At 61.6% G+C, this 23,302-nt stretch overlaps 3 protein-coding genes across 15 annotated transcripts in view; 1 reads left to right on the top strand and 2 right to left on the bottom strand.

The window, feature by feature from the left end:
* PHRF1 (PHD and ring finger domains 1) overlaps positions 1–11,158 on the top strand; it is a 31,716-nt gene extending 20,558 nt beyond the window's left edge. For all 3 annotated transcript variants that reach the window (XM_046643666.1, XM_046643665.1, XM_046643664.1), the window contains 9 exons: positions 2,794–2,924; positions 4,220–4,401; positions 4,859–4,978; positions 5,636–5,790; positions 6,486–9,140; positions 9,408–9,565; positions 9,678–9,932; positions 10,051–10,179; positions 10,740–11,158. In XM_046643666.1, the coding sequence (XP_046499622.1) occupies positions 2,794–2,924; positions 4,220–4,401; positions 4,859–4,978; positions 5,636–5,790; positions 6,486–9,140; positions 9,408–9,565; positions 9,678–9,932; positions 10,051–10,179; positions 10,740–10,883 (3,929 nt within the window). In that variant the 3' untranslated portion in view covers positions 10,884–11,158. The remainder of the gene's footprint in view (positions 1–2,793; positions 2,925–4,219; positions 4,402–4,858; positions 4,979–5,635; positions 5,791–6,485; positions 9,141–9,407; positions 9,566–9,677; positions 9,933–10,050; positions 10,180–10,739) is intronic.
* Positions 11,159–11,700: 542 nt separating this feature from the next.
* Positions 11,701–14,824, bottom strand: IRF7 (interferon regulatory factor 7). 7 transcript variants are annotated; one of them, XM_046643667.1, is made up of 10 exons: positions 14,773–14,824; positions 14,184–14,506; positions 13,936–14,098; positions 13,634–13,841; positions 13,289–13,416; positions 12,979–13,195; positions 12,787–12,843; positions 12,184–12,708; positions 11,991–12,109; positions 11,701–11,919 (listed from the first exon to the last, which is right to left on the bottom strand). In XM_046643667.1, the coding sequence occupies exons 2-10, from the start codon at positions 14,201–14,203 to the stop codon at positions 11,752–11,754; spliced, it is 1,605 nt and encodes a 534-aa protein (XP_046499623.1). In that variant the 5' UTR covers positions 14,204–14,506; positions 14,773–14,824; the 3' UTR covers positions 11,701–11,751. The 7 variants fall into 7 exon arrangements, with proteins under 7 accessions (XP_046499623.1, XP_046499627.1, XP_046499624.1 ...); XM_046643671.1 differs by lacking the exon at positions 14,773–14,824 and having other exon boundaries at positions 12,184–12,573; positions 14,184–14,727; XM_046643668.1 differs by lacking the exon at positions 14,773–14,824 and having other exon boundaries at positions 13,289–13,368; positions 14,184–14,726.
* A 1,212-nt stretch (positions 14,825–16,036) lies between these two features.
* On the bottom strand, positions 16,037–22,874 carry CDHR5 (cadherin related family member 5). 5 transcript variants are annotated; one of them, XM_046644289.1, is made up of 15 exons: positions 22,719–22,874; positions 22,461–22,636; positions 22,012–22,062; positions 20,657–20,749; positions 20,403–20,504; positions 20,188–20,298; positions 19,912–20,082; positions 19,194–19,284; positions 18,917–19,011; positions 18,614–18,814; positions 18,408–18,521; positions 18,246–18,330; positions 17,830–18,147; positions 17,042–17,241; positions 16,037–16,597 (listed from the first exon to the last, which is right to left on the bottom strand). In XM_046644289.1, the coding sequence occupies exons 1-15, from the start codon at positions 22,822–22,824 to the stop codon at positions 16,136–16,138; spliced, it is 2,376 nt and encodes a 791-aa protein (XP_046500245.1). In that variant the 5' UTR covers positions 22,825–22,874; the 3' UTR covers positions 16,037–16,135. The 5 variants fall into 5 exon arrangements, with proteins under 5 accessions (XP_046500245.1, XP_046500246.1, XP_046500248.1 ...); XM_046644290.1 differs by having other exon boundaries at positions 17,830–18,120; XM_046644292.1 differs by having other exon boundaries at positions 17,830–17,997.
* Between the last annotated feature and the right edge of the window lie 428 nt (positions 22,875–23,302).

Below are 23,302 nucleotides of genomic sequence, written 5' to 3'. Positions count from 1 at the left end.
GTACACATACAGTACAATGAGTGTGTACACGTGGAGTGCAATGAGTGCCTCCACTGCACATGGCCCGTCCTTCTAGCCTGCGCCTCTGCCACCAGGCGGCCCTGTGTCCTTTCTATCCCTGTCTGTCCATTAGTTCTGCCTGTTCTCAAACTTGAGGTAACAAGACATTAGAAGTTCCTGAGTGTGTGCTCTGGTTCGTCGCTCAGCACAAGGATTCTGGAGTCAGTGTAGCTGTGTGTGTCTGTGGTTAACTTCTGTTTGTCATTGAGGAACATCCCATGGCCTGAATACACTAGTCTGTTTCCCCAGCCGCTTGTGCTGGGCATCTGGGTTGTGTTCTGTGTGGCTCTGTGAGAGTGAAGATGCTGTGCGTGTCCTGCTGCGAGTCTTTTTGCAGGCAGGTGTTCTGTTTCTCCTGGGGAGCAGAGAGGAGTAGACTGCTTGGATCGTTGGGTGAATGTGTGTTTGAGGTCATGTGCCGACTTCTGCTCCCCTGAGTAACATCAGAGCTGTAGCTGCACCACATTCTCACCAGTGCTGGGGAGAGTCAAGCGTGTGTCTTCCCCACACCCGCAGGCACAGAGCGGTCTTGTGGTTGCGGGTCTGTTCGACAGGTCCTGCCGGTGTTTTCCCCCCGTAGGTGCTGTGACAGCTTTGTTGCTTCTGTATGTGCTGCAAGTTAGCAGGGCCCTCTTCATGTGGCTCCCGTGGGCCCCTGCGGGGAGCTCTTGCCTTCCCAGTGAGAGCTGGAACTTAGAGACCAGGTCTGAGCTCGTTGATGCTCCCCTGCCGGTGGCTGACATTGTTCTAGCCCTTTTTAGTGGCTACAACTAAGAAATATGTCGTAAGGTCCTACCAATTCCTGAGTTAAAATTCAGGCTTAGAGGGGTTTTGTGTCTTGTATCTCACATCTGTGTCTTCTTTTTCTCATGTCAGAAATCCCAGCTCTCAGTCCTAACACTGTGATTACTTGTCTGCGTCATCCCATTGCACAGAGAACAGTCTCGGAACAGAAACCTCGAGTTGCTAGCAGTGCGGTTGTTAGAGGCGGGGGTGGAGGTGTTTCCCCCTCGTCCGTAACGTGGATCCCACTGAGGGCGTAACATGCAGAGTCCAGGTCACTTGGTTAGGCCACATTGGCTTTATTCTGCTTGAGGTTTTTTTTTTGCTTTGCTAGTGAATTTTTTATACTTTCTTCAGACTTAGGTCAAACCTGTGGAAGTGTGGGAAGAAATGAATAGTGAGCCCACTTAACTACCCGTCACCTGGCTTCAGCCCTCCTGGCCACTTCTGCCTCGTCTCTGCCCCCACTTCCTCCTCCCGTATCATTTTGAAGTAGATGCTTCACATCCACTGTCAGTATTCACAGTGTGTCTAAAGGAGGGAATCTTTCTTCTTAACCACAGTACTGTGGTTATGCCTGAGAAAACCAACAGTAATTTGTTGACATCATGAAATAGCCAGTCAATGTTGAAAGTTCTAATTGTGTCATAAATGTGATAGAATTTTAGAAACTATTTTTTTTAAATCGAGAGCCAGACAAGATCCATGTTGCATTGGTGGTTGTTGAGCCTGTGTCTGTGTCCTCTTGGTTGTGGAGGAGGTCAGGCCTTCTGTCCTGGAGCATCCCTCACGGTCTGATTTTGCCCACTGCACCATGGGCAGCCAGCAGCTGTCCTTGGCTGTCCACAGGTTCAAGTGGGTGCTTGTTTGCTTTGGTGTCTGCCAGGGGCAGGGGACAGGGGGGATGTTGTCAGTGCTCAGGGCTCAGATTGGGACCTTACTGAGGAAGGTCAGGAGAGCCTGACCCTGCGCTAGCTGCTTCCCAGTGCTGCGGTGCTTCTGCACAAAGCCACCTGACTGATGCCTTCGCCTGTTCCTCTTATCGACTGCTTCTCAGGACCATGGGGTTGCTTAGCAGCATCCTTCAGTGGACATCAGTTAGGGTTTTTAGCATCATTATGAACTCAGGGATTTAGATGTATTTGATGTATCTTAATAGCATACATCACGAGGCCAACCCCTCTGTCTGCCTTGGGTTCCTCTTCCATGCGGGGCTTCCCGTGGATTTGCAGGGGGTGTTGGAGCATCATAGGATGCCTGTGGCCGCCCAGGGCTGGTTCCCACTGAGCCCAGAGCAGCACCCCCTGGGATGACTGACGGGCAGGGCAGACTCTGGCCATTCTGCAGTTTCCTTTTTAGGAAATGTCCAGTGAAATCATTCGTTTTCAGGCCTCTTGGGCGAGTTCTCTGTGGTTAGACCACCAACTGGGTCCAATGCATACTCATCCTTTCATTTTACTCTTGATTGTCACAGTTTGTTCTAATTTAATTTTGTTTCATAATCATTTGAAATATTTACCGGTTCTAAAAGTCAGATCTACAAATCAAAGTAGATTCCAAAGTCCTCGCTCCATGCTGCCCTCCCTCTCTCTCCTCCATGGAGGTGTTATTTTTTAAATTATGGTTTACTTTTCCATTTAAAAACCCCGAGCCAGGGAAAAGGGGGGGAGGGGGGAGGGCACAAAGGGGGAAGAGGTGTACCCACAACATGACTAACAATAATGTACAACTGAAAGCTCACAAGGTTGTAACCTATCATAACATTAATAAAAAAAAAAATTGGAAACAAATTAAATATCCGAATAGGAATCAAACCAAAAAAAAAAAACCCCCGAGCCAGTGTGTATGGTTGTCCGTGTGCTGGTCCTGGTGGTGTGGGGCACCTCCTGGAGGGGATGCCTGGGGCAGGGGCTGTGCACAGTGAGCACAGACTGTCTGTCCTCTTTGTAGGAAGACGGAGGAAAGCGTCAGGAAGGAAGAAGACCCCATCCAAATCATCCGTGACGGGCAAGAGGAGCTCCGGGACAAGATCTAAGAAACGCCAGGGCCGCGTGAGGAGGAGGACGGGGAAGAAGAGAAAGGTAGTCTGGTGGCGATGTCCACGTTCTGCCCTTGACCCCTTTGTGTGGTTAGGTGGGGGAGGGGGGTCACAGAAGCAGCCTCTCCTCTGTGTTTGCTTAGAGACTCACTGATGAGAACGAACACTTCTACAGCCCAGATTGGATACAGGATGTTTCCCAGGACCCTTTGGAGGCAGACATCCTCAGGGGTTGTGTGTGACTCCCAGAACCCCCAGGGGTCCTGTGGGCACAGAGGGGCAGGCAGGCCAGAGGGTGCAGAGTGGGCGGGGCTGTGGCTGCCAGCTTGTCAGGGAGGCAAGAGGACTGGATCCGGAGTACAGGAGCCATGTGGGGGCTCAGAGAGGTGCCGCCACCGGGTCCTCTTGGGTGGAGCACCTCCCCTGGAGTCTACAGCTGGCTGTTCAGGCAGAGCCAACTTGTCCTGGCTGAGGTGACTCAAGCGGGATGTGTGTGGACACTGTCCACTTCAGGCCGTTCCCCCTCCTGAGAGTCCCCCGTCACTGGGCTCTCAGAGTGCCGCTCTGTCGTGCCTGAGCAGCCTGCGTCATGCAGCCCTTTTCTGAAGGGCCTGTTCTCACTCCAGCTGCTGGACTGGACATTTGGAGCATTTTGATACGTAAAGTAGAAGAAGCTGTTCAGGTGTTTGCTGCATCTTTATGTGAATTTATACTCAGGGGCGTAGCTATTGCCTAATTAAATTCGTATGGTATGTTTATGTAAAACTCAGTTTAGTAAGTGGTGTATGTGAACACATGGTCTCGGTGTTCATTCAGACACAGGAGTAGGGGCCAGAGCTGTGAGCCATGTGGGCACTGGCAGGACGGGGCCTTGCCTTCTTGTTGCGGCCGGCTCCCACCCTGCACGCCCACCTGAGCCCTCGGGTTCCGGGACCATGCACAAGGTGCCGTGGGCTGTGGTGGGAGTGGCACTGTCCCCTCGCCATTCACTCCGCAGGTGGTTTTTAAAACAGGCTGTCAGTCAGACATCAGTTGGATGCTTTGTTTCCCTCCTTGTGAGTTTTTGCTCAAAACAAAGGACCCCCTGTTGACAGCACTCTGGGGAGGTTCTGCCCGTGGCTTTGTGGTGTGTGGGTCATGCTTGTCTCGGTGTTTGCTCGCTCTGTGGTTCAGTTAAATCTCAACGACGTCGTGATTAATACATGCAAGGCCCTTTGGCTTTGCGTTAGCATGTGCTCCACCTGGTGTTGGTGTTGCTAATTGATACTTGAAATGGTGTGTCTGAAACCCTTAGATTTCAGTCTTACTGATCACTTATTCTTTGTTACTTCGGTTCAGAATGAAATCACAGCTCGTTCTCGCATTGCACGGACGCTGGGCCTCCGGAGGCCAGTCCGCGGAGCCTGCATCCCATCCGTGTACAAGCCTGCAGACCCCTCTCTAGGGCTGATGCGTGCGGACATCGGAGCAGCCTCTCTCTCTTTGTTTGGAGACCCCTATGAGCTGGACCCTTTCGACAGGTGACTCCAGGGGGAGCAGTCCTTCAGGGGCACCATCTCAGAGTTGGGGAGCTAGGTGTCACCTCCCTCCTTTCTTAGTGTGGACATTGGGCACGGCACCCCCATGGGGAGCGTGGGTAAGCCTCTTACTCCACGTTTGTAAAACGAGGGTAATGATTCCTGCCTCAGAGTCGTCCTCAGATGGTGAGATGGTGTACAGAGGACTCTGCGTCCCCAGCCCCTAACCTAGAGAGGCCTGTTCACACATCTGCCCGCCATCCCTGCTCAGAGACTCGGGCAGCTGCCCACGCGAAGCTGCTGCCCAGGTCCTGTGTTCACTGTTGAGTCACGAATACTGCCATGTGGGGCAGTGCTTAGCCTGTCCATGCTAGGTGCTGTTGAGGGTGAGCTGGGGATGTCTCCCTGGGCGTCAGGATGTGGGGTCACATGTTCCCTTTGGCCTTTGTCCTCCCTGCAGCAATGAAGAGCTGTCTGCAGACCCAGCTTCCCCTCTGAGTGCCAAGAGGAGGATCCTCTCTCAGTCAGCTGTGCAGTCTCACCAGCCTGTGGCCAGGCCCATCTCCATGGGGCTCTCCAGGTCTGTCCTGGGAAGGATAGGACGGTGGGGACAGTGGTCCTGTGGTGGGGCCACAGGCCTGCAGGGACCAGCTGGGCTCCATGTTGGCCTGGCACCCTGCCACCCATGCTCCTGCGGCCTCTCTTTGTGGCCCCTCCCTTGGCTCTGATGAGGAAGTGCTGCAGCCAGTCCTGAGTTGAGGGTGCGGGGACAAAGTGGTGGCTACTGGGGGCGAGGAGGGGGTGCGGGGAGCCGCAGCTCCTCGGGGCTGCCTCTGCGTGCCCAGCTCAGCCACAGAGCCCACCAGCAGGGAGCCAAGGTGCTGTTCAGTGCGGCCGCACCTTGCCTGCATCTTTTCTTCTATTTGACTCCACAAAAAAAAAGAATTAGCCAAACCAACAAAATTAGAAGATGGCATTCATCCACCAATTCCTGCTTGTCAGTGACATTTGGGGCCAGAAGCCTCAGATAACGTCACCCACAAACACTGCTGTCCTTCAGTTGGAGCTGCCAAGTGGGTCTCCCTTCTTCCTTCAGGGGGCCCAGCACACGGCCTCTTCTCAGCACAGCAGCCAGGACCTGGGGGCCCCGGGGAACAGTAGGGGCACCAGGGGTGCCTGACCAAGGGCCTGGGGCGTGGGGAGGCAGCAGTGGCCCACCCTGGGTCTGTGCCTGCAGGAGGAGTGTTCCTGCCGCGGTGCCCGAGCCAGAAGTGGACGAGGCCCCTGTCCCCGACCTGCTGGGGAGCATCCTGTCGGGCCAGAGCCTCCTCATGATGAACAGCGCCGACATTGTCATCCACCGGGACGGCTCCCTCAGTGCCAAGAGGGCAGGTGAGGCGACATCTGCTCCCGGCCGTCCCCTGTGCACCAGGAAGTAGAAACAATCGTGGGACTCAGAGGGTGCTTCTGAGTGCCAGTGGGAGAGCCGCCACACTAAACAGGCATCTTCCACTCACAGGAAATGTCAGCGAAGGGGGACAGTTTTCTCAGCTGTTTTTCTCCGTTAACTTTCCATCGCTTTGTGAGCAGAAGTACAGCTGATAGCCTAGATGGTGGTGGGGTTCCCAGCCAGCCCACAGACCCTCCTTAGCCATAGAGGAGCTGGCATGTGTTCTCAGAGCTCCAGAACCAGCCTCCGTGGAGCCCCTCCCACAGAGCTGGGCCTTGGCAGGATTTCAGGGCTGGGGTGGGTCCAGCGTGGAGGCGGGGCAGGACAGAGATGGACAAGGTGCTGTGAGCTCGGGCCACACCTTGTCACTGCCCCCCTGTGTCTGTGACTGGTGTGGGAACCTTCAGACCATCAGTGGTGTAACTGTAAAGCAGAAGAGAAAGCGTCTGCGACCCCTCAGCGAGCTGCAAGCCTGCCCGAGGGGGCGCCCCGGGCAGGAGAGGGTCCAGGTCAAGGTGCCAGTGGGAGGCATTGAGGATGCACAGCTTGAGAGGGTCATTTGGTAGAAGTTATCCGACTCTTGGAGCTCTTTAGGGAGAGTGTGGGGGCTGATGCCTTTTGCCTCTTTCCCTTTTAGCGCCCAGTCCTGTTCAGCGAAACTCAGTTGGTCTGTCCAGAGAGGGAGAAGGCCCTGGGTCTGGAGATTGCCTGCAGCCTGGGGCACCATGCTCAGGAAGGGGGCTACAGAGCCTGGGGCCACGCTGTCAGAGCAGGCCTGCCTCGGCCCCAGCCCCGGCCACCCACTCCTGTGTCCCTGCACTCACCTTGGGGGCAGCTGTGAGACTGGACTCCTCAGGGACCTCTCGGTCGGGTCAGGCTCAGAACTTGTCGAACGTCATCCGGCCTGGCTTAAAACAAAGTGACAGCCCCCGACTGAATGGTGAAGGGAAGCACGCTTTGCCTCTCAGATTTGTGTCCTCTAAGGTCTCAGATCACAGCTCTGACTCGCCATCTCAGAGTGCTGTGCTAGGACAGGCCCCCAAACCAGCTCCCAGGAGAACTGACATCTCTGAGCTACCCAGGATCCCAAAGATAAGGAGAGACAACAGCGGCAGCAGGCAGGCAGACGCGGTCCCCACCGGGCAGTGCGTCGAGATCCCCAGCTCCTGCATAAGCCGACTCACTGGCAGGGAGGGCCCTGGGCAGCCTGGTCGTGGTGCCCGGGCAGAGGGCGAGCCCAGCAGCAGGGGCCCACAGGAGCCCAGCACGCACTCGGGGGGCGGCCCCCAGTCCCCGGCCCCACTGGGATCCTCGAGGGGCAAGGGTGTCGGCTCAACCTTTGAGAGCTTCAGGATCAACATTCCTGGGAACACTGCCCCTTCCAGCAGACTCTCCAACCCTGGCTTCTGTAACACCTTCCGGCCTGTCGACAACAAGGTGCAGAGGAAGGAGAACCCCTCGCCCCTCTTCTCCATCAGGAAGGCGAAGCAGCTCAAGAGCGAGATCTACGACCCCTTTGACCCTACGGGCTCTGATTCCAGTTCTATTGGCAGCAGCCCTGAGCATCTCGGCACTGGCCTCTTGCCCTCTGAGATCACGCGCACCATCTCCATCAACAGCCCGAAGGACCCACCGTTGCAGACTGTGCGCTGCGTCACCTCCTACACGGTGGAAACCACCTTTGGACCGGAGCCCGAGCCTTCTCGGGGGCCTTCCTCCAGCCTGCTCAAGCTCCGGAGTGAGGGGACCACCAAGGGGGCCTCCAACACAGAGCGCGAGGGGCTGGGCAAAGAGGAGCCTGCTGAGGGCCAAGCCTCAGTCCCCCGGGTCCCAAGACCATCCCCGCCAGAGCCCTGGGAGGATGAGGACCCGCCACCCCGCAGCACCTTCTTTGACTCCGAGGAGCGGACAGTGACCTGTGTGTCAGTGGTGGAGCCAGACGCCCCACCGAGCCCAGATGCCCCGCAGACAACCACCCATAGGATCGTGGAGCTGCGGTCCCTCTCCCGCTCCCGCTCCACATCAAGCTCCCGTGGCCGGAAGAAAGCCAAGAGGAAGCGAGCCACTACCAGGGAGCACAGGAGGGCCCACTCAGGCACTCGCTCCGGCTCCCACTCTGGGGACAGGAGCTCACAGTCAGTGTCGCCACCAGTGGGTGAGGACCACGCCAAGAGGCACAGGCCCAAGGCCAGGAGCCGGAGGTCTTCCAGCGACTGCTCCAGCAGCCACGAGCGAGCCAAGCGGAAGAAGGCCAAGGACAAGAGTGGGGAGAGGAGAAGGGCCTCCTGGGGCCGAGGCCGCCACAGGTCCCGGTCCCGCTCGGGCAGCCCTGGCAGCTCCTCCCATGACCGCCGCGAGAGCAGGAGGAAGAAAAAGAGGGAGTCAGGCTCCAGGTCTTGGGGGAGGGAGTGCTCGCCCCCCAGCAGCCTGGAGAGAGCCCGGAGGCACCGGCACCCAAGGGAGAGGAGCCGCGAGCGGCCCCGAGACAGGCGGGGCTCCCGTGAGAGGAAGAAGCGCAAGTGCAGATCGCCAAGCGTGGAGCTCAGGTCCAGGGAGCGCCGGCGGCCTCGTTCCCGTGAGAAGCGGCCACGGCCCCGCTCCCGCTCCCGCTCCCGCTCCCCAGAGAGGAAGTTGGCCGTGAAGGAGGCTTCTCCACAGCCGCCTCCACAAGAGGAGGCAAGGCCAGACAGGGAGCCCCCGGCCAGGCTGCCAGCTTCAGCAGAAGCAGACACCTCTCCAGAAGAGGCTGAAGCTCACAAGGCCCCCCCAAAGGCCGCCCCTATGCTGGAGGTGCCATCTGAGTGTCCACCTGAGGACCTGGACTATGGCGACTCCGTCGAGGCAGGGCACGTCTTTGAGGACTTTTCTAGCGAGGCCATCTTCATGCAGCTGGATGACATGAGCTCCCCACCCTCGCCAGAGAGCACGGACTCCTCCCCAGAGCGAGACTTCCCACCCAACCCTGCTGTGCCCCCGGCCAGCCAGCAGCATGACACCAGCCTGGCCATGGCCGTCATCAGAAGGGAGGTGTCACTGATCCACGGTGAGGATGCTGTGCAGCCCCTGCCCCTGGCAGAGGGCCCCCAAGAGAAGCCCTTGCTCTGGCAGGATGCAGACGAGGCCGCTGCGGTACCCAGCGCCCTGGGAATCCAGGCCTTGGGCGGGGCACCTGTAGGGAAGGAGGAAGGCCCCTCTCAGACCCCCCTGCTGCGGGCTAAAGCCCTGGTGAAGAGGGTCACCTGGAACCTGCAGGAGGCAGAACGTGGTACCCCAGCGGAAGACCGAGGCCTGCGTGAGTAGGGTGCTCCCGCGGGCACTCCGGGCATGGGCCGGGGCGGCGCATGAGGACGGCATGGAGTGGCCGCCAGGGGGCCTTCTCTCTGTGCGCACATGTGCCTCCTGGGTCACGCTAGTGACACAGGCTGAGGGCAGGGAGGTGGCTGCAGCATGGCCTGTGGTCCTTGTTGCTGGGATGCTTTTCTGGAATTTTCCAGTCAGGAAGCAGCCTTCTGGCCCAGGGTGGCCACAGAGCACCCACCTCCCCTGTGTTGGCCCTCAGGGACGCCACTTCACAGGCCACAGAAGCCCCAGGAAGGGGTCTGGGAAACAGACGACGTGGGCCCCACAGCAGCCTTCCAGCAGGTGTCCTTCTCAGAGACCCCTCCCCCAGGCTGTGTGCTCCCAGGGCCTGGCTTCCCTGACACTCACCCCTCTCAGGTGGGTGCCCCCGTCTCTGCCGGGCTCTGAATACTTCGGGGTGGGGTGGGGACACGTGCTGGACGCTGCCAGCGTCAGGGCTCTGTGCTCAGTGAGCTGCCCTCCTGCCCAGGTTCACTACTCCAACCTGCCTCCCGCCCTGGCTCTGCCCTCGGGTGTCCCACCCTATGCACCAGTCAGCCAGCCTGCAGTCCAGTTCATGCTGCAGGGGAGCCTTCCCCCTGCGGGCTGCAGGGTGGCACAGAGCCCAGCTCCAGTGCCCACCATCCTGACCACAGCCTCAGAGCCAGCTGGCCACGCGGCCAACAACGCAGAGGAGAACACGGCTGCTCCCAGGCCAGCCTTGGACAAGGCCAAGAACGAAGAGGTGAGTCCACCCACCTTCCCCCAGAGAGGCCGTGCCTCTGGGTAAGGGGCCCTCCCAGCCTCTGCCCTGGCCGAGCAGCCCCTCTGGTGGATGGTCACACACATGTCCTCGCTCCTAGTACATGAAGAAGCTGCACATGCAGGAGCGGGCAGTGGAGGAGGTGAAGCTGGCCATCAAGCCCTTCTACCAGAAGAGGGAAGTGACGAAGGATGAGTACAAGGACATCCTTCGTAAGGCTGTGCAGAAGGTGAGCGTGGGTGGGTGGGCCCCACACACGTGTGCATCCGGCACCCTGCTCGGTTGTTATGAGGGGTGGGTCTATGCTGTCTCTTGCTGACCCGGATTTTTAGGGTGTTTGTGAGCACTGAGGAAGGTGCTTCGGCCCAGGGTTGTCTGGCCAGGGCCAGGGCAGCATTGCCACGTCCTGGCCGCAGCTTCAGGCTAGTCCCTCGTCTCCCTGTAACCACACTTTGGAGTCGCTCAGGAAGAGTAAGGATTGGCATTTTCCAGGGGTTAGAACAGCATCCTTCTTACTTGTTAAAATAAGCTAAATGACAGAAAATATTGAAGATACCTGCTCACAGGTAGGGAAGCAAGACCTGAGAGATGGATGGTTCTCAGGCCCAGGGTGGTAGCCTCAAATCCATGATATGTTGGCCACACGTCTCTGCAAGGTGAGCAGAGCGGGCAGACATGCATCAGTTTCCCGAGTCCCCTGTCCCTCATGACGCGGGCCCCCAGAGCTTGGTCACTGAGTTTGGGCTGTGGAAGGACATCCAGGTAATTGTGCCTCTCCCCCTCCCCCAGATCTGCCACAGCAAGAGCGGGGAGATCAACCCTGTGAAGGTGGGCAACCTGGTCAGGGCCTACGTGGACAAGTACAGGCACATGCGCAGGCACCGGAGGCCCGAGGCTGGGGAGGAGCCGCCCGCCCAGGGCGCTGAGGGCTGAGGCCAGCCAAGGCCATGGGGCACACCCTGGGAGCTGGTGCCCCGTGATGGCAGTGGTGGCACTTCCCCAGATCCCCAGGCAGTTCTGTTGGAAGTGGCAGAAGTAGAAAAGTGGGGACATCTAGCGCTCCTGTTTTCAGGGTTCCTGTGATCACACGTGGTCTGTGCACCTGTCTTGCTCACAGCTTAAAACTGGACTTTTTTATATGTATATTATAGATTCACAGTTTCCATTGTGTTCTAATTTATCAAAAATGGATTCTCTTTAGAAACTTCTCCATTGACTCAGTACTTGAAAGGTGAAGCCTTTGGTGATCAGGAGGGGCTCCCGCTGCAGCCCTGTGTGTGCCTGTTTCTGATCTAGAAACTCCGTCAGTGCTTTGTTCCCTCCGTTCTGTAAACAATCGCTCATTGGCCCTCCACTCCACTGCCTCCCACCAGGCAGAGCATAGCGTTGGCGCATTTAAGGCCAGGGACAAGCCCTGGGTACGGCACGGAGTCAGCTGTCCCTGACTCCGGGATCCCCAGTGCCACCCTCCCAGCATTCCTGGCAGGAGCACGCGTCTGCTGTCCCAAGGGCATTTTGTATTCGTCCAGTAGAGTTTCTTGGCTCTAAAGTGTGTGGCCTATTTCTTCATTGTGAAAGACAGAAGATAACGGGTGCGCACAGGAGGCCTCAGTGTGTGTTTGGGGGGATGGTCGCCTCCCTTCCTGGGCCCGCAGATCCCGTGGGCTCCCGGGAAGTGGAGCAAGCCTTGCAGTCGGCAGTGCCCCCCAGAGCCCCAGCCCTGAGCCCACCCCTGGTCAGGACACCAGCACAGGTTTTCGGGTTTTCTTTATTGGATCAGGGTGGGGTCCGGGCCCCGGGCCTAGGCGGGCTGCTCCACCTCCATGAAGAAGTGGTCAAGGAAATGCTCGAGGTCGTTGTAGAGGCTGTTGGAGCTGGACAGGCAGAGGCCTAGGCTGCCGCTGTCCAGGGAGGACACGCCTTCACGCTGCACACCCTCCAGGTACGCCCGGCACAGCCACGGCTCCAGCTGCGGGGAAGGTGGTATCAGCCAGGTGGGGGCTGTGGGCAGCCTCACCCGCACGGGGCCCTGCACCTCACCTTCACCAGGACCAGGCTCTTCTCCTTGGGCCTCCTGGCTGACAGGTCTTGCCCAAAGGCCAGGTAGATGGTGTAGTGTGGGGAGCCCTGGCGCTGGCGAGCCCGGAACTCCACAAGCTCTGCAGACCAGGGGCTCTGTGAGCGGGGGTGGGGCCAAGTTGGGCGGCAGACCCAGGGCAGGTGCATCACTCACCTCGGAAGAAGGTGCTGAAGTCGAAGATGGGAGTGTCGCAGTTCCTGGGCAGCAGGCGGGCCGGGCTAGAGGGGCTGGCAGAGCCCAGGGGGCCTCCCACCTCCCAGAAGACCTTGCACTTGCCCAGGCGCCGGGCCCACAGCCCAGGCCCCCGGAGCTCCAGCTGCAGGCCAGGGGCCACGTGCTGCAGCAGCTTCTCTGTGTAGTGAAGCTGTTTCTGGTCGGGGAGCTCAGCAGGGCTGGGGAAGGCCACGCACTGGAGTTCTGTGGCCTCAACAGGTAGGCTGGGAGGCCCGTATAGGAACACACATCTTGGGCGTCCCACCACCTCCTGCAGCACCGTTCGGCCCTTGTACATGATGGTCACGTCCAGGGTGCCCAGGCTGGGTTCTGTGTGCAGACTGAGCTGTGAGTAGCCAGGCCTGGCTGGGACCTGCTCACCTGCCACCGGGGGACAGGCACTGGGGGGCAGCGCAGTGCAGGGCTCTGCCTCTTGAGGGGGCTGCCAGGGTGCTGGGGCTAGGCCTGTGTCCAGGGAAGGGCTGTGTTGGCACCTGGTCCCCCAGTACCTCCCTCCTCCACATGTCCCCAGGTTCCTCTCACCTGTCGTCTGGGCCTGGGGCTTTGGCAGGTACAGCTGCCCCGCAGGGAGCTCTGGGCCTGAAGAGGGTGACAGTGGAGACAGCTGTACTGGTCCAGCTGTGGCTGGCTCCATCTCTGCTGGACACCTCCCCCTCTCTCCAGGGACTTTGCTGTCCTGCCTGCCCCTCCCCTTGGCAGAGGACAGCCCCTCACCAGGAGCCTCTGGGGAGATTGGATCCACCCCCCATGTAGCTTCCAGCAGGTGGTCCTCCAGGCTGCTCTGCTGCAGAGCCTGGAGCAAGAGGTCCTCCACATCGTCAGCTGGGCCGGAAAGAGGGCTTGGGGCGCAGGGCTCAGGGTTCGGCCCAGCCAGCTGGTGCCCCCGCCTCTCACCAGCATCTCCTGCCAGGGCTGGCCTGAGGAACCCGCCCTGCAGGGGAAGGCAGTGCCAGCATAAGCAGCTCCCCAGCACCAACGAGGTGGCAGCCCCCACCCAGAGACAAGGAGGACACAGCAGCCTTACCGTCCTGGGGGGGACATCAAGGGCCTCATCCTTCCCCTGGTTAATGCCTGCATCTTCTGAGGGAGAGTTGGGACCTGAGACTCCAGAGTGGCACGCCAAGGTGTGAACCCCTGGGTGGACCCTCAAAGCTGGACCGCCCCGCCCCTCATTAGTCCCAATAGGCGGTATCAGCTTCCTCCCTGTGATCCCCTGCCCTCCCCCAACAACCTGGCACTAGCCTCTCCCAGGCCAGTTTCTAAAACTAAATCGGACCAGTGGCTGCCCCCGACGGAACCAAGTTCCGACGCCTTTTGCGCGCGCTGAACGTCTGCCTCCCTGCCAGCAGCCCTCCCCCACATTCCTCACCTGCCCACCCCACCTTGGGGCTGAGCGCATACACCTTATGCGGGTCCGTGAGGTCCCCAGAGTTGTCTTGCAGCATCACGAAGCGCCGCGTGCTGCGCAATGCGCAGCGGAAGTTGGTTTTCCAGCCTGCGCGGAGGGCGCTCTCGGGGGTCTGAGGGTCACTTCCGCTGCTGCTGGGCGGCCACCTGCCGCGGGCTACGGCCCAGGCCTAGGGAGGAGATGGAGGGCATGGGCCTGGGGGAGCAGGTCGGGGGCCTGGGCCCGAGCTAGCCTTCACACCTGCAGCAGGGCTGGGGTCCCACCTTGAAGATGCGTGAGTCCGCCTCGCCCAGGTCCCTCCGCCCGAAGTGCTTCCAGGGGACGCGGAAGTGTGTGCGGGCCGCGTCCAGCCACTCCAGCCCCTCGTAGCGGCCGCTGCTGACCTCGCCCAAAAGCCAGTCTCCGAACAGCACGCGCGGGGCTACCCTGCGGGCGGAGCAGCCAGCGGGGTGGGCGCCGGTGGCAAGGTGCGCGGGGTCAGGCACCTAGGGAGCGTGGGCCAGGCTCTCACCTGTCGGGAGCCACGGCCATCGCTCGCTCTGCAAGGACTGGACTTGGAGAGATGGGGCGCGCCCTCCGCTGCGAGGAGGTGTGGTCGCGGGTGGCAGTCAAGTGTCACCACAGGTACTGTGGCCCAGTTGTTACAGGTGAGGGGGTCACAGGTGGTGGGGTCACACGTGTGGATTGAGGGCTTATGGCCACGACGTTGCCCAGGTGTGGGTTTCAGGGCAAAGGTGGCGATGAGTGTGACAACAGATGTGGCAGGCGCGCACACATGCGGTCACAGGTGTTAAGCCAGCGTCCAGGCCTGGCCGGGTGGTCTCAGGCTGGACCCTGCAGAGACACGACAGGAATGGTCGCGTGGAGGGCGGCGCGGAGCGCCGGGAAACCGAAACCATGTCGCAGGAAAACGAAACCTAAGCCGCGAGGCAGGGCGTCCGGGCGGCAGGCACCTCCGGGTCCCCGAGCCACCCGGCCCCTCACTCCCTCGTTTCTGACCCGGCTCCTGGCCTCCCGCTGGCCATGCGCCCCTCGCTCCGCCCCCGCCCGGTCACGGACTGGCTGCCCCTCGTGCTCCGCGTGGCGAGGGTCCCGAGTACCTGGGTGCCGGAGCCGCCGGGGCGGGAAGCTTCGTCTCGCCGGAGGAGCGAGAACGGCGCGCTTTTAAGGGGAGGGCGGGGATGGGGGCGGGCCGACGGTGGGGCGGGACCACGGCGGGGCGGGCTGGGCCCGCTGGGCTCCAGGTGCAGCCGGGGAAGTCACGCGCTCCAACAGACAGTGGGGGCTGCTCGCGGCCTGTTCCCGGAGCCCCTGTGCAGGCTCTTGGTGCAGGCGGCAGGCCCCGTCTGGGGACAGCCCCCGAGGGGGTAGCGGAGGGGCGGCTGGAGTGGCCGGTCTCGCCGCCCTGCCAGGCTCAGCCCCTGCGGCATCCAGTTGCCCTTATCCCTCCAGGAGCGCCCCCTACACCAGGCGGACTGCGGACCCGGGCCACTAATGGGGGTGGGGGAGGCAGTGGGCCAAGCCGGGGACTCGGCCAACATGAAAAACGAAACCAGGCTCCAAACAAAACCAAGCACTTATTTTCACGGAAAAGCGGGTAATGGGGGGCGAGGGACCAGCGGCAGCTGCAGCGCGTGGTTTCTTAACCGCGAGAATTGTTCGGACAAGAAGACTCAAATGCCCTCGAAAGTAAAACATTTGGAAAGGAATTTGTGATGCCTTTCATTAGGAAAAACACCAAGGACCACAAGGGACAGTGTGGTGGAGGTCAGCACGGAAGCCCTGCCTGATGCCGGCCTCTCCCTGAGGAAGCCGGCGGAGGGGGCCCTGTCCCCCACTCGGTGGCCCTGGTTCGCCACAGCCTCTGCCTGTGCACCAAATGGCCCTGCCACCCTGCAAGCACAGTCTGGGCGCCTGGGCCAGGTGCCTCTCTCTGCCCACTGGGTGTTTACCACCCCCAGCGGACCCCACTGGGTGTGACTCCCTGGAAGGTCCCCAGGACCATGCCCTCCATGAGTCTTCTTGAGGGTGACTCTCAGCCTCCTCCAGGCGAAGACCCTCCGTGTTGGGTAGGGAGGGAGAGTCTCCAGTGCGAGATGCCCCCCTCCTCGGGCCGTGGTTAGACCAGGAGAGGAACTTCCTCTCTGCCAGCTGGCACGCAGCGTGGGAAGCAAGGCGGGCGGGTGCAGCAGGTGGTTTATGGGAAGCCGTGCCAGTGCTATGACCCTGCCCGCCCCCTCCCCGACCCCACGGCCCCCACCGCCCCGTGCATCCGCGAGGACTCCATGCCGGCGGAAGCCAATGGGCCATGCCATGAACCCCCCGGCGGCAGCCTCTCCGAGACAGACCCCACGCACCCCTTGCCCCAGATCCAAAAGTATCACTTTATTCTGCGCAGTGCAGTGGGGGACAGCGGCTGAGCGACTCGGGGTCCAGGCCCGCGAGGGGGACAGGGGGGCCGCGCTAGCCGTTGGTGGAGTCGCTGGGCCCGTCGTTGGTGGAGTCGCTGGGCCCGTCACTGGGGGTGCCCTCGTCCGCGCCGCCGCCCTGGCTGTCCCAGTCGCCTGCGCCATCCGCGTCCGAGGTGGGCAAGTTGAGGACCACCACGTCGGCCTCGGCGCCGATGTCCTCGCCGAACCACACAGCCTTGTAGCCGCCCTCAGGCCGCCGCTCCTTGGTCAGGATGGACCTCACCTCCGCGGGGCTGCCCCCATCCTGGGCCGCCATGGGGGACTCGGGGGCGCAGGCGGGGGGCACAAGGCTGGGGGGCACGAGGGGCGCGGGCTCCAGGGGCGTGGGCTCCAGGGGCTCGGGCGGGGCCTCATCTGAGGTGGGGCAGGGCTCTGGGCTGGGGGCCGGTGCCCAGTTGGCCTCACCATCGTGGGTGAGGAAGGCCTTGTTGTCAAAGCCACCGGGCTGGGGCTCCTGGGGAGGGACAGGAGCGAGGGCATCAACCAGGATCCCGCCATGGACTTGGAGCCCTTGGGGCCCTCCCAGAGACAGGGATCCGCACTGGTCCCTGCCCTTTTCTCTGCCTCTCTCTGTCCCCTCTCCATCTTTTGGACTATGATGTCTACACCCCATGTTTCCTCACCCCTGCTCTTCATCCTGTGGGCTCTCCACCTCCACCCCCCTGCATCTCCCCCTCCCCCCCAACTCCCCCCACACATCTTCTCCCCCCTGCATCTTCCCCCGCTATATCTTCCCTCTCCCTCCACCTCCTCCCTCCATCTTTCCACTGCTGTCTGTCCTCACTCTCACATCCCTGTCTCTTGATCTTTCTCCACGCCTGTCAGTCTGTTCATCTCTCCTCTTCGGTCTCTGCATCTGTCCCTCTCCTGTCCGGTCCCCCACCCCTCAGGGCCTCACCAGAGCTTTGCCAGCACAGCACTTGCATCGGTGGCCGTAGTGCTTATAGATGAGGACAGTGAGGGCAAGGAGAGCTAGAAGTAGCAGGGCACCTAGCACGCCACCCACGGCCGCCATCTCCGCCGTCGAGAAGTTCCGGTCCCCAGTGTGGCCTGGCTCACCATCCCCTGTGGCGCTGCCTCCTCCAGCCCCAGGCGTGCCTGCCAGCAACACCACCACCCACTTACTTACTTACATTCACCCACTTACAGTACCCCAAGCACCTCCCAGCCCAACCTGCACCAGCTCAGGACACCCTGAGGACGAGCCAGGCTGGCTGCCTCCTGGGGCAGAGGTTCTGGAGAGTGGGCTGTACTGACCCCCCCCCCCCCGCCCCCGACTAAGGAGCCGTGTGTTCCCAGGGCCCTCCAGGAGGGCCAGGCTGCTGAAGGGAAGGAGGCGGCTGGGAGTCAGTGCCCACCAGCTCCACGTGGGAGGCGAGGGGTGTAACACCCAAGAAAGGAGATGAGGGCAGTGCTGGTGCCAGTGGAGTGAATGGCCCTGGGAAGGGTGTGGTTCACTGGATCCCAAATCTGGCGTCAGCCCTGCCCTCCACACACCTTTCCTAGTTTACCTTCTCAGGGGGCCCTCCCAGGACGTGTCTGTCTCTGCCCAGAATGAGCAGACCCCCACTTGGGGTCTCACGGTCATTCGAGGCCAACCTGGGGCAGACCCTGCCTACAGTGACTCCCAGGACCACCCGAAGTCAGGGAGCATGAGGGTGACTCTAGGGCAAATGGGGGTGCTACCTGAGGGCTGGGGGGTCCTGCTGAGCCCAGGGGTCCTCGGCTGAGAGGTTCCTGGCTTCTGGGTCTGTGCTGAGCCCCCACTGGGCAAGGCTGATGGAGGGGAGGTGCTGGTTCCCACACTGGAGGGCCCCTCAGGCGTAGGCGAGGCAGGCGGCCTCAGAGTTGTGCCTGGGGGGGACTGCAGGCCAGTGCCCCCCCCAGAGCTGGTCGTGGAGGGTTCCTGAGAGGGCCCTGGGGGTCTGGGGGCTTCCGAAGTGATGCTGCTTGAGGGCCCAGCCGTTCCTCCAGCCTCTGGGGATGTGGGGGGATCTGGGGGGTCTGGGGGCCAGGCACAGGGCTCGGCTTGCCTCTGCTCCCAGCATGCCTGTGGCAAGGAGCCCCCCCGAGCCATCACCGGGGTCCCCCTGGAGGCTCACCTGTGGGGATGGTCTCCTGTTCTGACACTCGTATCTCCACCACTGTGGTCGCTGTGCCTGCGGTCACTGTGTTCGTGGCCTCGACCTGGGGCAGGAAGGGGGCTTGTCCCTCCTAGGCCCTGCCTTAACCCCCGCCCCTCAGAGATGCCGGCCCCCCCTCACCTCTGCATAGAAGACCCCTGTGTACACCAGCGGCTTGGCGACCTGCACAGTCTCCCCAGCCATTCGGAAGTTGGAGTTGTTGGTGATTCCATATGTGATGGCCGAGTTGAGGTCCTGGACACAGCCCCAGTGAGTCCCGGCCCTGGGCCACCCCCATGTTACCCCAACCCACACACAGGCAGACCCAGGGACAAGGCGCTGCCTACTGGGAAGTCAGGGTCCTGGGCCCGAATCCTCAGAGACTGGGAGGGGGCTGCTGCATCCTTGACGGCCTCACCCACTTCTGCGCCCAGTGCCACCATGCCACGGTACAGGCTCTCGGGGAAGCGGGGCAGGCTCCCAATGGCGTCTCGAGCCTCCACTGTGACCTGGGTCACGGAGTAGCGGGCCTGGTCCTCCTGTTCCCCCTGGGGGTGAGGGAGGCAGCAGTGACCAGCAGGTCCTTGAAGGGCAAGCCCAGCAGCCTGAGGCTCAGGAAGGGCCCATTGAGACCTGGGCAAGGGACCGACCTTGACCCACAGAAGGAAAGTCTTGGGGCTGTCAACACTCCTGGTCATGGTGAGGTTGCCCGAGTTGGTGTCAATGGTGAATGTGTCCTCGTGTCCTGGGAGGATGGGGAGGAGATGAATTGGTCTTGGTCCCCTCCAGAGGCCTGAGGTCCAGGGTCCCAGCTGGCTCTGCCCATGTGACAGGTCCCCCTGGGGCTTCCCCTGCCCAAGGTGGGGGTGGGGATGGGACCCTGGGTGTTGTATGGAGCGAGAAGCCAGAGAGCCAGTCCTCACTCACCCCCTATAATGCTATAGGTGATGCGCTGGTTGATGGCCGCATCCCCGTCCACGGCGTAGATGGGCCCTGGATCCAGGATGAGGGGGGTCGGCTGCGGGCACAGCGAGGGGATGGGATGCCCTGGGGCTGATGCAGTGGCCCAGCTCGGCCCCTCCCGCTCCCCCTCAAGGAGGCCTGAAACAGCCCCCGGGCAGGCCTGCCAGGGACAGTCCAGACATCCGACAGGATCATCCGTCACACCCCTTCGATCTGTTGCTATGAGTCAGTCTGCCCCAGGACATCTGACGGATATGAACAATGTGCGTCTCGGGAGGGAGCCCACACGGGGGACGGGGGTTCAGACAGGGGCCTAGACTCAGACCTCTTGCCACAGGAGAAGGCTCCGGAGCCCCACTGCCTCAGTGCACCCCTCGTGGTATGAGTGGGGACAGCCAGCCAGGCAGAGATCAGCTGCCCCTCAGGAGCAGCACCGTGGCCTGTCCAGTCCCCCCACCCCCGCCCGGCGTCCCAGCTGCCTCACTGGTTCCCGGTCTCTGCCCCGAGGACGGTGGGCCTCTTCCCCTCACCAATTCCAGTGAGTTTGTTCACCACTCACGCCCAGGAGCCGGGCCAGATTGCTTTACGCGGGAGTGTTCACATTTGTTTGAAAATCACAACCCAATTTAGCCCCATGGTACCAGCCCCCACCCCCAGTGCCAACCCTCCCTGTCCCCAGTACCAGTTGGTAACCGGTGGGGACAGCCCCGTGGTACTGGGCCTGGATGCAGACGTAAGAGTCTCTGTAGGCACAGGGCAAGAACCAGGGGGGCCGCAGATCGGCGGGCTGCACCTCCAGGACCAAGGTGGCCGTGGCCGTGTGGCTGGGATTCACGTTTTCTTCCCGAGTGTCCTGCAACAGCCGAGCCCCGTGGATCAGGTCTGGGAGCCTGGGGCTGGTGGCAGCTCAGATGGGAACCCGAGCTTTGGGGACTCGGGGTGGGAGAGGCCTGCTCACCCGCGCCAGCAGCTGGAAGGTCATGTTCGGCCACCTGTCCAAGTCCAGTGTCCGGTCCAGCTGCAGGGCGGGCAGGTTTGCCCCCACCAAGGAGAAGAAGGCACTGGCACCCTGGGCAGATGGGGAGGCCTCAGCCTGAGACTCTGGGGGTATGCAGAGAGGCCGGGGCGCTCAGATTGGAGGGGTCTGAGTTGGGGTGGGGACGGGGCACTGACCGGGGTCACCTCCTGGAGGCTATAGAACAGGATGTCATCTTTGTCGAGGTCCTGGGCCTGCAGTTCCGTCGCAGGGATGACGGTGGTGTTCACTTTAGTGTCCTGGGGGACGGAGCACTTGGTCTGGCCACACTCCTGACCCCATGGCCAAGCCCCCCAGCCATTAGCCTTCTGCCCCCTGGCCCCTCCTCCGGGCTCCTGATGCCCCTGTGCCAGCCCAGAGGGCGCCAGCCTCTGGCATCCCTCACACTCACCTCAGGCACCCTCTTGACCCTGACCACAAAAGGGAACGTGGGTGGGTTGTCGTTGACGTCCAGCACAGACACCAACACCCTCAGCTGGGTCACCTGGGGGGACGGATGGTGGTCAGCCTTCTCTGCATGGTGCCAGCCCCAGCGGCCCCTCTCGTTCTGTGTGCTGGGGCGCCCTGAGACTCCTGCTCTATCAGGGTCACAGACAGTGGACAAGAAGGAATTTGTAAGCACAGAAGGTGGCGAGTGCCCTGGAGAGAATAACGCAGCTCCTGGGGGTGCCACCAGCAAAGTCCCAGATGAGGAAAACAGCAAAACCATCGAATTTCTCCAAACATAAATCTCAAAGAAAAAAGGAGGGAGAAAGGGGCCCCACAGACTGAAAGGGACTTCAGGGAACCGTCTGGCAGCCGCGGCGGGCGGACCCTTCTGGAGGGGGGTTTCGGACACTGGAGGTCATGTGACACCAGGAGTCCCTGCTGTTTTCAGTGTGACAACAGTGTGCTGCTGATGTTTTAAAAGAAGGGTCCTTATCTTTTAGAGACTCGTCCTCAGATATTTGTGGGTAGTGTGCTGTGATGTCGGGGTGAGGGCGCCCACAGGGATCGCTGCTGAGCTGGCAGGTGCGTGGGGCGGGTTGTCGGGGTGCTCCTCTGGGGAGGTGACAGGGCATTGAGGACCGGAGGTGGTGAGACAGGGAGGCAGGTGCAGATCCGGGGAGAGGGCACAAGGCCACTGGAGCACGGCCCGTGAGCCCCGGCCTCACCCACCACGGCAACGCATTTGGCTTTGACGGTGAGTGAGAAAGCAGCCGTGGGAGTGAGTCCTGGACAGGATGTACTGCTTGCTTTACGGGATCTTCTGCCATGCAGAGAGTGGATTGGGGTGGATGGGGCCAAGAGGAGAACAAGCAGACCAGTTGGAAGTTTCCAGAAAGGAGATGCTGGTAGCCGAGGCCCCAGTGGGGCACAGAGGTGGGGAGGGTCCAGCTTGAGGCAGAGCCGACAGATGTGCTGATAGAGGGAAGTGGGGAGAGAGGGAGGGCGAGGAGCCAGCCGGCAGGTGGGGCGCCTCCGAAGTGGGGGCCTCAGGTTGGGCGCCTCTGTTGGGGGTGTGATGTTGACCGGGTTGGGTTTGTGAGTCTGTGACTCAGCGCAGAGTCTGGGCTGGAGGAAGTGTGGATGTCGCCAGCACAGGATGACACTTGGCAACATACCACCGGGTGAGGTCACCAGGGAGTGACCCTGGACTGGGCAGAGCAGAGTGCAGAGGTGCACGTGAGGAGCTCTGACATCACAGGGTAGGGAGGTGACGTGGGGGTGCCCAGGAGGTGGGGGCCCTGGGGGGGTGGGACTTACCACGGTGTCACCCCTTTTGCACTCCAGGTCTGCCTGCAGCAATGCGTTCTCCTGTGGGGGCAGATGGGTGTCAGGAATCACCTGTCCAGCCGGCCGCAGCACACTGTCCCCACTTCACAGGTGAGGATTCTGAGGTCAAGGGGGCAGGTGCCTGCCCGGGGTCCCTGTTGTCTGTGCTGAGCCCAGAGGGCATCAGGGGCCCGGGCAGCTTTGTCCCTCAAGGGCCCCACCCCCCACAGGCCAGCCCTCAGCCAAGCCTTGGGGCCCTAGAGGGGTCAGTCCCTTCTGAGGGGCACAGAGCCCTCAGGACCCCTGGGCAAACTCAGGACCAAGGACCCCCAGAGAGCCCTCCTCTTGGAAGGAGGGTGGGTGTCTGCTTGGGTCCCATGGGTAATCAGCCGCCCCGACCACCCCCATGGGCACACCCCACCGGGGCCTGCCAGCTGCACCTCATAATCAGGAGTCACGTTGAGAAACAGCTGGTTCCCTTGGATCCGAAACGCGAAGGGAGTGGACGAGGCTGCGAGGGTCACCTGCTGGCCCTGGGGGACGTCTACAATCACCAGGGGTCCGCTGAGATTCGTGTTCTCCTTGACTTCAAAGAAGTTCTTGGCCACAGAGCAGACTGGAAAGTTGGAGAGGAAGGATTGGTGGCACCCAGGCCCGTGCCCGCCACCCAGTCCCACCTGCCACAGCCCCACAGGTACCCTGGGCCTGGGCCTGGGCCGTGGCCATGAGCAGCGGCAGCAGCAAGACCCAAGCACCCATCTTGGCGGCCGTCAGCTGGCAGGAGGGTCCGAGCCTGTCAGGCATCCAGGACCCTCTGGGCAGCCGGCCGCCCGCTGGCGCAGTCTCTGCCTGGGCGACCTTCGCTCCTGCCGGGCACCGCCCCACTTTATGATCCTTTACAACCTGACTGCCCGGCCTCCACCAAGGGGGATCCCGCCGGCCGGAGGCCAGGCCTTGCCTCGGGCAGGAGGGGGACACCTAGTGGTTACCCAGCTGGAGCTGGGCTCAACCCACAGACACCAAGACGGGAGACAGAAAGGAGCTTGGAGAGCTGCTGGGGCCTGATTGGCCTGGGCAGGGGGCCGGGGAAGGGGTGGTCGGGGGCGGGGGGGGGCGGGGGGGGGAGGCCCTGTCTCCTGTGTTTGCTGTGCTGGCCCCGGCCCCTCAACCCGGGCTGCCCCTCTGCTGGGCTCCTCTGCAGGCGTCATCTCGGGGCAAGTCCCTGACACTGTTCCCCTCCAGCTCCTGGTCAGGGAGCAAAGACACACACTCGAGTCCTCTC

Source organism: Equus quagga, chromosome 17, assembly GCF_021613505.1.
Source record: "Equus quagga isolate Etosha38 chromosome 17, UCLA_HA_Equagga_1.0, whole genome shotgun sequence".
NCBI lineage: Eukaryota > Metazoa > Chordata > Mammalia > Perissodactyla > Equidae > Equus > Equus quagga.
Note: the sequence above shows the minus strand (reverse complement) of the source record. Positions and strands in the feature narration are given on the sequence as shown.